We start from the raw sequence: 16,147 nt of genomic DNA on the forward strand, positions 1-16,147 counted from the left end.
CGGAGGCGCCCCCCTACTGCTTAGCGCCCTGCCGCGCCATTGGCCAGGGGGAGGAGTGAGGACAGCGCTGATTGGTCGAGAGCGATGCGGGGGTGGGGGTGGAGCTGTAGCCGTCTGGAGCCAAGAGTGGGCAACGCGGCGTGAGCAGCGGCCCCAGGCTCCCAGAGCATCGCGCCCGGAGAAAGACTTCGCCGCTCGGGGCCGCAGCCTGGTGAGCTCAGCCCCCTTCAAGCCCTCCCCTGCCTCTCAGCCGGAGCTTCTCCGAGCCGGCGCTGATCGATGCCGAGGCTCCCCAGGGACCCTATCGCGACTCCATCGCGCCATATCGCGACATCCTCGTGCCCTGTCGAGGCTCCATTTTGTCACAGCCCCTTTCAGTATTTATCTATCTATAATTTTAAAATTTGCCCTATCATATTTGGGGGCTGTCCCCCTTCATGTCGTGATTTCGCTGTGATCTCTCCGTGACATCACCGCGCCATCGTGAAGTGTGATCTCATCGCTGCTCTGTCGTTCGACTTCATCAATGTCGTGTTGTGACCTGGCTGCGGCGGGACAGGTGGTGACCGCCAGGATCCCTTCTCCCCTTCTCATCTCTCCATCACAGCAGCCCCGCTTCGATTATCCGGCTTTTGGAGTCTGTTATCCTGAGAGCTACCTGACCCCTCCTTCCTTCTCCAGCCAGTGCCGGTAGCGGGATGGGCAGGGAGAGTACAGGGAGCATAAAGGGTTAATGCTGCTGCTGCTGCTGCTGCTGCTGCTGCTGCTGCTGCTGCTGCTGCTGCTGCATCTCCAGCTCCTGCTTCTGCAGCCTCTGCCCGAGGGAGGGAAGGGAGAAGGCAGGGAGGCTGCGGGGGCGATTATGAGTCCTGGCTGGAGGGGTGGGTCCTCAGGGGAGTCTTCAGAGCCCTTTCTGGAGAGCTTGCCTTCTCACTTCTGTTGAAACCAGTCTACTTTCTCTGAAGAAGGGAGGGGAAAGGAACCCTAGAATGTCCTTTTCTTTTTTGTCAGTGTGAGTCCGGATAATCGAACTTCACCCATGTATGTCTTCATCCCTCCCTGTCTGTCCTCACCACTCACTCCCCATGTGCCTCCTGGAGAGAGATAAAACCCAGTGTCTAGAGGCAGGCACTGCTGAACAGTGGGGCCAGCTCTTTCCCACTTCTAGATGGTGGGGAGAGCTGTCCAGCTAAGTAGCAGCGTGCACGGTCCTCATTTCCCACTTTTCTGGAGGTGACCTTGGACCAGGGTCCCTTCATCCTAAAGAATTTGCAGGTCCAACCTCTTAAAGGGGCTCCCCCCAAGGGAGGTCAGTCATGAGGAAGCCACCCTTTCAAATCCACCCTTCCCTCCCTCTGTGCTAATCCCTCCCTACATCCTCCACTTCCACCCCCGCCCCCGCCCCTCCTCTGCAGAGGGATGCTCAGTCCCTCTTGTGTTCACAGTTGGGCAAGGCGGGCATCATGGCCTCGGATTGTGAGCCAGCTCTGAACCAGGCAGAGAGCCGAAACCCCACCCTGGAGCGCTACCTGGGAGCCCTCCGTGAGGCCAAGAATGACAGCGAGCAGTTTGCAGCCCTGCTGCTAGTAAGGACCTGACTGATAATTGGAAGGTGGGAGGGCTGGACAGGAGGGCACCCAGAGAATGGGGTCAGCAAGTCCCCAGGGATATCTAAGTGGTGTTAGCAACCCGGAGGTACCAGAAAGGCCCAAAAGCTCTCTACCTTTGTACTCTTCTCCCTCGGGAGGGAGGGGGGCGGAGGTGAATAAGGCTGCGGCACTGGGACCATGGAGGAGGCTGCCTGGATTTGCTTTCTGGGGCGTCCCAGAGCAGATGGGAGCTGACTCATAGGGTAACAGCAGCAGGTTGTAACTAGTGCAGAGTACTTGAGGGCTGGGGTGGCTTTTCTTGGACCTGAAAGAGTAACAGGATTAGAAGTAACTAGTGACAGGTTCTAGAAGACGGCCAGAGTGGCCATAGGTGTGCTAAAAGTAAAGCAGTGGTGTGGGTCTTAGCCTGTTAGAGGAACCCAAGCTGGGGACAGCGGAGCAGGAGCTGCAGTGCTGGGTGGGGGGGTGAGTTGGTGTGTGGGGGGTGAAGGGAGGAGGGAGTGCAGCAGTTGCTTGTTTGCCATGGCAACAGGGAGAAGGCTCTGGAGTCAAGGGCTCACACTGCAGCAGAGGAGGTGTTTAGGTGAAACGTAAGGGGAAATGTTTTGACATGCGGAGCAGCGAGACACAGGAGCCATTTCCTATGAGAAGGTGGCGGAAATGGATCAGAGACTTCTCTGGAGACAAGTAGTTAGGGAAGGACCCTGCATCCCTCGAGGATTTTAAACATGGGTTCTGAAGCCCCTTGCATCCCAGGTTGTGGGCATATGGATTAATGGACTTGACACCTGGTGACCATTTGCCCAAATGACTGGTCAAGGGGCCACTTGACCCCCCCCTTCCATAAGATAATCATAGCTGACAGGGATCCCAGCGGTCACACCTGTCTGGCTCCAAGGAGAAAGGAGGATATGGATGAAATGACCCCAGGATGGATCCCATTGCATAACCCGTTGCTGCTAGCCCTCAGTGCCCAGGGAACAGGGAAAGGACAGTCTGTGCTATGTGTCTTTTCAGCCTGCTGATGGTATGTTACCTTCCACCCACCATAGGTGACCAAGGCAGTCAAAGCAGGTGACATTGATGCCAAAACTCGACGGCGGATCTTTGATGCCGTTGGCTTCACCTTTCCCAATCGGCTCCTGACTTCTAAGGAGGCGCCTGATGGCTGCCCTGACCATGTTCTCCGGGCCTTGGGTGTGGCCCTGCTGGCCTGTTTCTGCAGCGACCCTGAACTAGCCAGCCATCCCCAGGTCCTAAACAAGATCCCCATCCTTAGCACGTTCCTTACAGCCCGGGGGGACCCTGACGATGCTGCCCGCCGTTCCATGATTGATGACACCTACCAGTGCCTGACAGCTGTTGCAGGCACACCCCGAGGGCCCCGGCACCTCATTGCTGGTGGCACAGTATCTGCCCTGTGCCAGGCATACCTGGGGCATGGCTATGGCTTTGACCAGGCCCTGGCACTCCTAGTGGGGCTGCTGGCTGCTGCAGAGACACAGTGCTGGAAGGAGGCGGAGCCCGACCTGCTGGCTGTGTTGCGAGGCCTCAGTGAGGATTTCCAAAGAGCTGAGGATGCCAGCAAGTTTGAGCTCTGCCAGCTGCTGCCCCTTTTTCTGCCCCCAACAACTGTGCCCCCTGAATGCCACCGGGATCTGCAGGCCGGGCTGGCACGCATCCTAGGAAGCAAGTTGAGCTCCTGGCAGCGCAACCCTGCACTGAAGCTGGCAGCCCGCCTGGCTCATGCCTGCGGCTCCGACTGGATCCCAGTAGGCAGCTCTGGGAGCAAGTTTCTGGCCCTCCTGGTGAATCTGGCGTGCGTGGAGGTGAGGCTGGCTCTGGAGGAGACAGGCACAGAGGTGAAGGAAGATGTGGTAACTGCCTGCTATGCCCTCATGGAGTTGGGCATTCAGGAGTGTACCCGCTGTGAGCAGTCCCTGCTGAAGGAGCCGCAGAAAGTGCAGCTTGTGAGCATTATGAAGGAGGCCATTGGAGCTGTCATTCACTACCTGTTGCAGGTAAGGGGCCACGGGCCTACAGAGAAGCTAGGAGTGTAATAGGGAGATGGCATGCCTTCGTACACGCTGGCTGATTCTATAGCAGGCACTCTAGGAGTAGTGTGTGGCCGAGCCTCCTTCCCTCTCCCTCCCTGCCGTGGGCCTCCACACAAGCACCATACCACACACCATATGTGCGCTCTGATCACAGCACACACACACACACAACACAGTAACCTCCCACTCACATATACTCCCGGTTCACACACTCTACACATCAAAATCGAAGCAGTCTCTTCTGCTCATGCTACACCATTGTCTTACATATCAGCATGCCTACATATTTATGTGTCTTACATGTAAACTTGTGGAATGCAGGAGAAAGGTGGAGGAGGGGGCAGGGAATGGCATGGTTCCCGCCTCTGTAGAGTTTCGGCTAAATCTCTTTCCCCCACCCTCCTGTCCACTCTGTGTATTTGAGAGGCCGCCTCTTCTGCTCCGTTAGGATTGAGACGTGAATGGTCTCTTCAGTGGCCTGCTTCAGCCTCTGGACTTACCAGCCTTCTACGTAGTAACTTATGCTACGCTCTGGTTGGTCTCCTTTTCCAATTTAACCCAAATAGGAGTGACTCCTCACTACTTAATGCAAGTCTCTCCCCAGCCCCTCAGTTCAGAGCCTCTCTAAAGGACTACCATTTAGCTGTGGACCCCGAGTTTCCCCTGGTTCCCTTGTTACCTTAGAGGTAGAGCATTGGGGGGGGTGACCTGGGTCTCAGCATCAGGCATGTTGTCTGAGACCAGCTTGACAGTTGTCTACACTGGGGTCCTGCTAGGTGACTAGCCCCTGTGGGCTGAGCCCCTCCTGTGTGCTGGGTTTCAGGTGGAAGTAGGCTTGGTGCCCTTCTTGGGAGTGGGCAGGGAGGTTTGTTTTGTTCAGAATTTTTTGTTCGTTGGTTTGGTTTGTTTTTTCTGTATAGCCCTGGCCGTTCTGGAACTCATTCTGTAGAACAGGCTGACCTTGTACTCATAGAAATCCACTTGCCTCTGCTTCCCGAGTGTTGGGATTAAAAGTGTACATCACCACCACCTGGCTTTTTTTTTTTTTAAGTTACATTTATTTATCTGTTTCTTAAATGGGGTGAAGGGGCAGTGCATGCATGCCACAGCACACAAGTGGAGGCTGGAAGACAAGTCAGTTCTCTCCTTTTACCGTGTGATTCCTGGGACTCACACTGAGGTTGTAAAGTACCTTTGCCCACTGAGCCATCTCGGTGCCCATCTTTGATGGGCATACAGGCCAGGATTCCCCTCTAGTGTTCTTGGCAGGCTGGAGGGGTAGAGGGCAATTTCTGCTTCTACTTCATTTCACTCGGGTCTTGTGACAACAGGTGGGGCCAGAGAAACAGAAAGAGCCCTTCGTGTTTGCCTCTGTGCGGATCCTGGGTGCCTGGCTGGCTGAGGAGACCTCATCCCTGCGAAAGGAGGTGTGCCAACTGCTGCCCTTCCTTGTCCGCTATGCCAAGACCCTCTACGAGGAGGCTGAGGAGGCCAATGACATTTCGCAGCAGGTGGCTAACTTGGCCATCTCCCCCACGACCCCAGGGCCCTCCTGGCCAGGGGATGCTCTCAGGTGAGTTTGTAGTTGTGGCTTGTCCAGTCAGACCATTCCAAAGAAGAGGATTTCAGGCGTAGTGACACATGCCTGTAATCTCAGCACTTAGGAGGCTGAAGCAGGAATATCTGAGATCTCAGGGCCTAGTTGGGCTACATAGAAAGTGCTAGTCCCTGAGCAAAACCCTGTTCCAAAAAAGAGGAAAAAATAAATAGATAGATAAATAAATGAAAACAAAGAAAGAGACAAGGATTACATAGGGACACCCTGTTTCCCCTAAACTGGGCTCCCTGACAGGTCATGAGCATTCCCTTGGGATTGTTTCTTAGTTCCGACTCTTCCGTTTCTGGTCTTCTCACAGAACTCCTGAGCTATAATGTGCCACTTGCCATTCCCAGATTTCTTTTTTTTAATAATAAAAACAAAACAACAACCAAACAAACAGAAAACAAAACCAGGGTCTCATCATGTAGCCCTGGCTGTCCTGGAACTCACAGAAATCTACCTGCCTCTGCCTCCCAAGTGCTGGGATTTAAAGGCGTGCGCCACCACCAGCTTCATCAGCCCAGCTGATCTCCAGATTTTTGTTAGAAACAGAATTTAGATTTTCTGAGCACCTGCTACAAAGCCAGGCGTTCTGCTGTATACTTCTCAAGAACAATTTTGTTTGGTCCACATAGCAAATCTCACACAAATCTTTGCCACCTTTTTAAAATACAAATGGCCACGGTTGGAGGCTCTCACCTTTAATGCCAGCACTCGGGAGGATGATGGAAATGAGCTTCAGAGGTTGAGAAACACATAGGCCATAATCGTGCCCTGTAGAGCCCCGTGAGCTCCAGCCTGCGTGACGGCCATCTGAGCTTTCTCTGAAGTGTGTGAAAGTGGGTCCTCTTCCCCTAGCTTCAGTGTTTCTCATCTCTCCCAATCTCACCTTCATTTGTCTCCACATGCCCAGGCTCCTCCTGCCCGGCTGGTGCCACCTGACGGTTGAAGATGGGCCCCGGGAGATCCTGATCAAGGAAGGGGCCCCCTCGCTTCTGTGCAAATACTTCCTGCAGCAGTGGGAACTCACGTCCCCTGGCCACGATACCTCGGTGCTGCCAGACAGTGTGGAGATTGGCCTGCAGACCTGTTGTCACATCTTCCTCAACCTGGTGGTCACCGCGCCAGGCCTGATCAAGTGAGGGGCTCGGGAGAGGCTGGGAGGAGAGCCAAGGAAGCCAGAGAGGACTGCCCAGTCACCCCATTCTCAACCTTCTGCTTAGTTTCCCTGTAGCTGTAGGTTTCTCTTTGTTAGTATAAGTGGGTTTCAGAATAGACCGAGCCAGTACCACCCGAGGATCCAGAACCCCAGATCTCTCAGGGCATGCCTGTCTGCTCCAGCCATTGCTCAGTGCAGCTAGTTGGCATCTGACCAACCCAGATGGCAGGATTGCAAGTCGAAAGTTAACACTTCACTCTGCCGCATGAAGGCCTGGCAAGCTCTGGCCCAGTGAAGCTAGAGACCTCAGGTGCCAGGTTTTCCGAAGGGCTGCCCAGGGCCGGCTAACCCTCCGCCTGCCCCTCTCTCCACTCCTTTTCTCCCCAGGCGCGATGCCTGCTTCACATCTCTTATGAACACCCTGATGACGTCGCTGCCCTCGCTAGTGCAGCAACAAGGGAGACTGCTTCTAGCTGCCAATGTGGCCACCTTGGGCCTCCTGATGGCCCGGCTTCTTAGCACCTCTCCAGGTAAGCCTTGGGGACAGAACATGTGAGTGGACTCTCTATGTTCCAAACCTAAGCCCTCACCTTCAGAACACGGTTTAGCAGAATTTTCCCATTCAGAGGCAGTTTCTACAGTATCTCCCCATCCTCCACCCCACCCTTCTCAAAATGATAATAGTCTCTTCCTTTTAAAGACTTTTAAGGCAAGGCCTGGTGGGTGTTTGGTACAAACCTGTTCAGAGGCACAAGCATAGGCACCTGGAATCCCTGGCAGCCTGGGAACTCTGAATCCCGTGTCTTCAAGGTGGAGCTGCCCCCACCAGGCCCTGAGTCACAGACCCAGTTTGCTGCATTGAGATTTTTACCACTTAGCACCCCACCCCGCTCAGTGATACGCATCGCCACTACCCTCTCTCTGCACAGCTTCTCCCTGCCCTACCTACCCCTGGCTGTGTGCAGGGGGAAGGGCGTCCCCTCCAGCCCCTGACAGCCCTCAGTGTCTCCCACTTTGACCGTGGGTGTCTGCTTGGGTCCCTCTGTCCCCGCCTGTTCCCTGTGCCCCATCTGTCAGGTTGGAGGAACAGAGCAGATGCCTGGGAACAGGGTGTAATGTGCCCATACCCTCAGCTGCCTGTTTTCTGTGTGGGGATCCCAGCCGTGGAAGGGGGAACATAGCTCTGAACTAGGGACCCCTTGCATTTAGCCCCTAAGGAGAGTCACCATACTATGGATCCAATGCTGGCTTACCCACAAATGCTACTACATTAGTTGAACATCTTCCTGGAGATCTGAAGAGGGGGCTTATGAATCCCTGAATGGCAGGTGGGCCAGAGCTGGGTCACTGCGCACCATCCCCTTTGGCGCCCTCTTCTGGCCAGATGTCAAATTAGTTCATTCTCAGCCTGGTGAAGGGCTGCTTGGGTCCCTGCTGTGGAAACCCCAAGGAAGATTCTTTCTCACATCTGACATGAGGCTTACTCCTCCCTCTTGTACCTTTAGAAGTCTTGATGATGAATGTACCTAGATTATTTAATTCTCACAACCAATTGCTAAGATTAGCATGCTACTGACCCCACCTTAAAATGAAGAGACTGAGGCCCAGAAAACTTTAAACACCCAGTGTCACACTGTAAGTGTCAAAGGTCGGCTTTGAACCTGGGCAGTGAGTCCAGGTGATGCTTCTGCTCTCTGAGCATGTCCACATGGGAGGGCGGGGAGGCACTGCTCCCGTGCCTGTCTGGGTCATGCCACTACTCTCCGTTCTTTCAGCTCTCCAGGGAACTCCAGCCTCCCGAGGTTTCTTCGCAGCTGCCATCCTCTTTCTGTCACAGTCCCATGTGGCACGGGCCACCCCTGGCTCTGACCAGGCGGTGCTGGCCCTGTCCCCTGACTATGAGGGCATCTGGGCTGACTTGCAAGAGCTCTGGTTCCTGGGCATGCAGGCGTTCACGGGTTGCGTGCCACTGCTGCCCTGGCTGGCCCCTGCCGCCCTGCGCTCCCGTTGGCCGCAGGAATTGCTACAACTGCTAGGTAGTGTCAGCCCCAACTCCGTCAAGCCTGAGATGGTGGCTGCCTACCAGGGTGTGCTGGTAGAATTGGCGCGGGCCAACCGGCTGTGCCGGGAGGCCATGAGGCTGCAAGCAGGTGAAGAAACAGCCAGCCATTACCGCATGGCTGCCTTGGAGCAGTGCCTGTCAGAGCCCTGAGGGGCATCCAGTAGGGATAGACCCAGGGGCGGGCAGCGAGGGAAGGAGGGAGGAGGCATCTTCCCTGAAGCCCCCAAACTGGACCCCTTCTTCAGACTTCCCCTACAAACACCCCAGCTTTCTGGCTTTCCTGAGGGCTAGGGCACGATGCCCACCTCTCAAGTATAAGGAACTGCATCCTGCCCCCAGCCCCCTTGGGGCAGGGATTGGCTTGGAACAGAGGTTGCCCCGCCAGGCCGGGGAAGGTTGGAGCAGCCCCCAGAAAGAGGGCATCTAAGTGTCATTATACCCAATGTCTGGCTCCCTGACAGGAGGGAGGTTCCAGGGTAGGAGCGGGCTGGCAGGCGCTGACTGCCTCAGCCTGTGTGCCCTGCCGGCCAGGGCGTGGCCTCCCCAAGGCTGTGGTGCCCCTTCTGGCTCCCCAAGGTCCGCGCCCTTTAAAGTGGCCATTTGGTTCTTGCCTTTGGTCCTCTTGGACAGAGAGCAGGCTCAGGCCATTAACATCACAGTTCTTCCTTTCAACTTCAGTGACCCAGGGTCCTAGTTGCCCCCTGCCCTTCCAGGGCAGTTTGGAGCAGGCAGACCAGTGGGGGGAGGGGTGGGGAACTTCCTTCCACCTGTGCTTCCTTGAGGGGACCCAAGAGCCCTTGGTCCCGGGTCTCTTGAGCTTTTGTGTCATGTTGCGGCAGGGTGAAGATGGGGGTTGGGGGGTTATTTATTTTGCTTGTCCTTATCCCTGCTTGGACACCTGAGCATCAGATCCCTGTGCCCCTGGTGCCATCTGGCCTGGCTGGAGCCGGGAACAGGAGGTTCCACCGCCCTAGAATCCGCATGTTTTCCCAGTGACTGCACTCCACTGCCACCGTGGTGCCTGGCTTCAGCTCCTCTACCCTAATCCCTGCTTAGACTCCTCTCTGCAGGGAGACGCGACTGGCGGCTCCAGCAGGAACTACCTTTCTGAACCTTTGGAGACCCGCACACACCCAACCCCTTGCTTCCCCCTACCCCCAGTGCGTTCTGTGATCGCCAAGTTCAAAGCTGTGCACATGTGGACACTCAATAAATGTTTATTGGTGATGAGAAGCCGCCTTTCTGTTCTGCCCTGCACCTACTCTGTGCCCTTCAGACTTAAGATGCCCACCGCCACCTGCTGAGGGCGTGTCCTGATCACTGAGTAGATGTTCTCATTCATCTCCCAGAAAAGCACCGTAGCTCTGCTTTTACATGCAGGGAAATCTTAGACACACTCTGCCCTCGTCCAACAGGTTCATGAACCCAGATGTTGATGTGGCCGGGCCCAGAAGCCTGGTATCTTTGCAGCTACTTAGTTCCAGGGTCGTTGCCATATCCCCCAATTTAAAAAAAAAAAAGTGTTATTAGGATATGTGGTTGGGGTGGGATGCCTGTCCCATAGCGCTCATGGGGGTCAAAGGACCTTGAAGTTCATTCTCTCCTCCTTTGTGTGGGTTCTAGGGACAGATGTCAAGTCGCCAGGCTTCTGTGGCAAGTCCCTTTACCCACAGAACCATCTCACAGGCTATATTCCAACTTCTAAAGAAGTAAGAAATCCTAATTTTTATTTGGAGTCCAACTCAAACGTTAAAAACTTTATTTTCAATTAAGTCACTATTGGCCTAACAAAACACGGAAGCCAGATGTGACTTTCAGGCTATCAGCTGTAGATCTGTGCTCCATGCCAAGTCAAGAAGGGCCTGAAAGGGCAGGAGGGAAGCCAGGTACCCTTTGCCGGTCCCACCTGGAGCCAGAGCTGTCAGGTTGGAGCCAGAGAGCCCCAGATCTGTCCTGTATACAGGCTCCATCTAGGCTCCCAGGCCTGCAAGCATACACTCAGTACATCCTGTTGCTTGTCTGTGGTTGGCTGTGCAAAGCAAGAATATCCATTGGAAAACTGGATTCTCGGGTAAATAAAAAACAATCTAACCTGTGCACAAATGGGTTAATATCCAGAAGACAGATAATGTAACATAAATGTACTCACAATGACATCTATGGAGGTCAAAACAAAATGTGCCTGGAATCCTGAGCTTCCCCAGTCTCAATCGAGCAACTCCAGATAACGGAATACTGGCTCTATAGACCAGGCTGCCCTTGAACGCAGAGATCTGCCTACCTCTGCCTCCAGAGTGCTGGGTTTAAAGGTGTGTGCTGTCACCATCAGGTGATACCCAACAGTTTAAATATGAGATCATGCTGAGGGAGGAGGTAGATTGCAGATTTTGGAACAGATTAAATGGGATCCAGTTTGTATTTTAGAAAGATGGCTGGCTGCAAATGGAGCTGCTGGAGTTGGCTGGATGTGGTGCATGTCTAACTCCAGCAGTCTGGATGCTGGAAGCTACTTTGGGCAAGAGCAGGTAGAGGCGACAGGGAAAGGAGTGAAGATGAGGAAGCACGGAGGCAGGGGGAGCTCGACAGGAGGTATTAAATCTGAACTAAGTAATAATGAGAATGGTGTAGATAAGACTTAGGAAATAGGATGTAGAAATTGTAAGTGAAGAGGACCAAGGAACCGGAAACGGAAGATTCGAGACTCTGACCACTGTGTCAACTGTGGGACCACTCTGTCACGGGAAACACCAGGAGAGGAACAGACTTGTGAAGGAAGCTGTTCGGTAAATGGTTTGTGTTGTTCACGGAACATCCAAACAGTAGTCACCTCCCTTAGCACAGAAAGAAGTCTGAGGGGATAACAGATTTGAGAGCTGACAGTAATATAGACGTTCTTTAGACTCATGAGGGGAAATGAGAAGGAAGGGCTGCAAGGCAAGTGATTTCTGCCCATGATCCTTGTCGCCAAGTTCCTCTCCTGCGTGCCAAATTCAGCAAAGCTTGAAAATACAAGTCAGAGTGAGTTCTGTCCTCCATGAGGCATGGTGAGAGGGTTCTGGGCTCCAGGGTAGGCAGGGGGCTAGGCTGAAACTTGTAAAGCTGCCGCTGGGGGGGGAGAGGGGGGCGGGGGGGTGGGGCACGGCAGTGCCGAGCTGCAGTGGTAAGCTCCAACCACCAGATGGAGCCTCAGTATCTTGGTGCCAGATTTCACATCCCAACAAACACTCCCAGACTGACCCGTTAGGAGGAAGGTAGCTCTGTCATCAACGGAGGCCAAAAAGTTTTCTTTATTTAAAAAAGAGGAGAAGCCAGGCGATGGTGGCACATGCCTTTAATCCCAGCACTCGAAGGGGGGGGGGAGACAGGCAAATCTCTGTGAGTTCCAAGACAGCCAGGGATAAACAGTGAAACCCTGTCAGAGAGAGAGAGAGAGGGAGAGAGAGAGAGAGAGAAACCTTGGAAAAGAAATAAGTCAAGTATGTCAAATGAGAGTTCGTGTATATCTAAGTATGCATACTATGTGCAAATTATTAATAAATATCCTGTGTACATGTCTTATAAATGTGTCTGTGCCTGTTGTGCTCCTCCATTTTCCAGGGGTATCTGAGTATGTATCTCTGTGTACCCCAAGCCTCCATCCGAGTGCATGTATCTCACAAAACAGTCCGTAAGAAACTGTCACCTGTACGCTTCACAAAGTGCAAAACCCTGTCCCTGAAGCAGAAGGCGTCCAATCTGAAACCCTGGTGTTACACAGCTTTTCTGATCTCTGAAGAAGCAGAAGCAGATTGTAGAGTGTGCCTCTCCCCAGAAGAACTAAGCAAAATCATCACTTGTCAGATGAGCTCCTATGGGTAGCTACCCCCGGTCATTCATGTCCGGGGAGGGGGAGCCCTTCCAAAGAGCCCCTTAATAGACCAGGGAACTTCTATCCATCCACTTATTTCTTTAATAGGCATTTGTTGGCTGCCTGACATGTACCAAGGAACGTACTAGATACACTTACCACTTCTTTAAACTTTTTTTTCCCTGTTGGTTTTTCGAGACAAGGTTTCTCTGTGTAGCTTTGGAGCCTGTCCTGGAACTCACTCTGTAGGCCAGACTGGCCTCAAACCCACAGCGATCCACCTGCCTCTGCCTCCCATGTGCTGGGACTAAAGGTGTGCACCACCACCGCCCAGCTTAGACTTCTTTTCTTAAAGATTCATTTATTATTTTGTGTGGGTAGGTGTTTTGTCAGCATGGATGTCTGTGCATCACATGGGTGCAGTACCTGTGGAGGCCAGAGGAGGGTGTCAGCTCACCCAGAATTGGAGTTACAGATGTGTTGTTCCTTCCATGTGGGTGCTGGGAATGGAACTTGGCTCCTCTGGAAAAGCAATCAGTGCTCTTAGCCTCTGAGCCATCTCTCCAGCCCCTCTTTTAGACTTCTTGGACATGACTCACAGAGCAGGAAAGGAAAAGTAATCGCAAGTCCTAGAGTGCCAGCTAGCTAGTGTGTTTAGTTCCTGGAGTGGGAACCGCATAGAGCCCAGAAGTGTTTTCAGTAGGGGAGGGGCATGGCCCAGGGCATAAAGTCACTCAACAGAGTTGGAAATGAATCACAAGAGTGAGGAACTCAGGTCACCTGTTTGAGGTTTGTTGCCACGGCCTACTCAGTGCAACCTAGGTCATGTTAGGTGGTTTTGCTTGTTTGTTTTTGTTTGTTCGAGACAGGGTTTCTCAGTGTAGCCCTGGTTGTTCTAGAACTCATTCTGTAGATCAAGATGGCCTTGAACTCATAGAGATCCACCTGCCTCTGCCTTCCAAGTGCGGGAATTAAAGCTGTGTGCTACCACTGCCCGTCCCCTTTAGGGATTATTAAAATAGATTGCTGGAGTTTACTGCAGAGTTGCTGATTCACTGGGTCTGAGGTAGAGTTCAAGAACTGGCATTTCTGGGCTGGAGAGATGGCTCAGAGGTTAAGAGCATTGCCTGCTCTTCCAAAGGTCCTGAGTTCAATTCCCAGCAACCACATGGTGGCTCACAACCATCTGTAATGCCCTCTTCTGGCCATACACACACACAGAATATTGTATACATAATAAATAAATAAATAAATTTTAAAAAAAAACTGGCATTTCTAACAAGTCCCCAAACACAAGTCATTGGTGTTGGTGAACAAGGTACCACCACACTTTGAGCCTTATGTTTATGAAGAAGATGGTAAGAAAACTTAAAGTGGGGCTGGAGAGATGGCTCAGAGGTTAAGAGCATTGCCTGCTCTTCCAAAGGTTCTGAGTTCAATTCCCAGCAACCACATGGTGGCTCACAACCATCTGTAATGAGGTCTGGTGCCCTCTTCTGGCCTGCAGGCATACACACAGACAGACTATCGTATACATAATAAATAAATAAATAAATAAATAAATAATATTTTTAAAAAAGAAAACTTAAAGTGATGAGAAAGGGGTGTCATGTGCTTTCTGAGATACCTGCTCGATGTCTTTCATGGTGAGCATTTATGGATTATAAGTAGAAACACTCAGGCTTTGGTGTAGTGTTTCATGCCTGTAATCCAGGACTTGCAGAAAGGTCGTGAGTTCTAGGCTAGCCTGAGCTACATAGTGACACACTGTTTCATAGGCAAAAGTAAAACAAAAACAAACAAACAAAAAGCCTCAAGAAAACTGGCAAGTTTTAAAGTTGAAGAATGTGGCTGCAGAATCCAGGAGGACGAGCGGATGAGCCTGGGATGGTGGAAGAGACGTGTGTTCAGCGTCAACTTGGAAACGTGGTTAACTGCAGCCTTCGTGATGCTGCTACCCTTCAACACGGTTCCTCATGCTGAGGTGATTCCCTACCATAGAATTATGTTTGTTGCTACTTTGTAACTGTAATTTTGTAATTTTGCTACTGTTATGAGTCATAATGTAAACATGTGTTTTCAGATGGTTTTAGAAGACCCCTATGAAAGGGTTCAACCCCCCCCCCAAAAGGGTCAAGACCCACAGATTAAGAACCACTGTCCTAAGGGATCATCCTGTTGGCACCTGCATGTGTGGTTTTGGATTTCTAATCAAATTGACAGACTGTGGAGGACACAGTTGGGGGTAACAGAGGCAAAAGGTCATTGGACTTGGGAGGGGGATGAACTTGCCTTTGAAGAATGTAGACAGAGGGCTGATGAGAGGGTTCAACAGGTAAAGCCACGTGATACCAAGCCTGATGACCTGAGTTCAATTCCCAGAAACCACATGATAAAAAGAGAGAACCAAACCCTTCAAGTTGTCCTCTGGCCACCACAGATATACATGTGCACACGTGTATACGAAATTTAAAAAATAATAAAGACAAGAAAAGACAGAAGCTGCTCTGAACACGTACAACTGACATTAAGAGTAGGAATGATTGCCAGCACTCAGGAGGCAGAGGCAGGTGGATTTCTTTGAATTTGAGGCTAGCCTGGTCTACAGAGCGAGTTCCAGGACAACAACCAGAGCTATGCAGAGAAACTTTATTTCAAAAAAAAGAGAGAGAGAGAGAGAGAGAGAGAGAGAGAAAGAGAGAGAGAGAGAGAGAAGAAAAAGAATGATCAGAGGAGGTGAAGATGAAAGGGAAAACAGAGTTAAGAGGAGGAGGTGGCAAGAAAGAGTGAGGGAAGCCAAAGACAGCCGGCCCATCCCAAGCCTGTTGGAAGAACCTAGACATCATCCTCATGGTTTCCGGGCTTTTCCCACAGAAGTCCACCAACTGTGAGCTACGCACCGACATCTATATCAGAGACTAATTTCAGATGTCTCGTGAGTGAGGTAGAGAGTAGAGGACGGAGGACGTTGCTGTAGACTCACAGATGTGAATAACACATATGCCAGCTCACACCAGATCTTAGCTCTGTCCTGAGGAGGAAGACTGCACAACTGCCCTGTCTACCCCCTCCGCCCTCCTAGCTTCTGGCTCTGGCCTCTGGAAAACTCTTGGTTGCTTGCAAGGCTCCATCCTTTCCTCACTGCTCCCACCCCTCTCCCTGACAGGCTGAAAGAAAACCAAGTCTGAGCTCTGTACTAGCCAGGTGCATTCTGGGATACTCACCTAGAACATACATCAGGCCGGTCAGTGATCTAACCTCTCAATGGCCTTACACCTTTTCCTTCTCTAGAAAGGAACATAAGAAAACAACGGCTCCTCTCCACCCTCCCTTCCTTTCTGTTGCAGCTGCAGAAACAGTTTGGAGAAGAAGCCAGACTTGCCTAGAATTACACAGCCACTCAAGAGCTAGACTAAACTGTAAAGTCCTGGATCCGAGACAGAAAAGAATAATGATCCTGAGCCCGGAAGGAGGCTGGAGAAGGGCCTCCTCAGCACTGCCCTGAGCTAGCTCTTTGACCTTAGCCAGTAAGTCATCCAGCCTCTCTGTGCCTTGTCCCTCACCTGAAAATGGGGATGACGAGGGACTTGGTGTGGTAGGCAACTCAGTATTCACGTTGTGTGGTGAATGTGCACGTAATTATTTCTATCCCCCCCACCCTGTTTGTGGCCTAAAAAAAAACTTCCTTCTGCTTTTAAAATTCTCATTGTCCTTAGTGTTCCTCCCACTTGCCTTTCTCTAATCTCCATCTCCACTTCTCGGGACAGAAGGGTTGAATTTGGGGAGAAAAGAAGAGTTGACGGTAGAGATTA

General features: G+C 52.0%; 1 protein-coding gene across 2 annotated transcripts; it reads left to right on the top strand.

Annotated features, from left to right (window-relative positions):
- The first annotated feature begins 68 nt into the window (after nucleotides 1-68).
- Nucleotides 69-9,718, top strand: Ncdn (neurochondrin). 2 transcript variants are annotated; one of them, XM_041652508.1, is made up of 7 exons: nucleotides 69-211; nucleotides 1,446-1,586; nucleotides 2,663-3,631; nucleotides 4,999-5,240; nucleotides 6,181-6,405; nucleotides 6,814-6,956; nucleotides 8,202-9,718. In XM_041652508.1, the coding sequence occupies exons 2-7, from the start codon at nucleotides 1,464-1,466 to the stop codon at nucleotides 8,636-8,638; spliced, it is 2,139 nt and encodes a 712-aa protein (XP_041508442.1). In that variant the 5' UTR covers nucleotides 69-211; nucleotides 1,446-1,463; the 3' UTR covers nucleotides 8,639-9,718. The 2 variants fall into 2 exon arrangements, with proteins under 2 accessions (XP_041508442.1, XP_041508441.1); XM_041652507.1 differs by lacking the exon at nucleotides 69-211 and adding an exon at nucleotides 394-559.
- Nucleotides 9,719-16,147: the final 6,429 nt, after the last annotated feature.

The sequence above is a fragment of the Microtus oregoni genome, unplaced genomic scaffold (assembly GCF_018167655.1).
Source record: "Microtus oregoni isolate MIOR12 unplaced genomic scaffold, Mior012 000005F_ref0000423, whole genome shotgun sequence".
NCBI lineage: Eukaryota > Metazoa > Chordata > Mammalia > Rodentia > Cricetidae > Microtus > Microtus oregoni.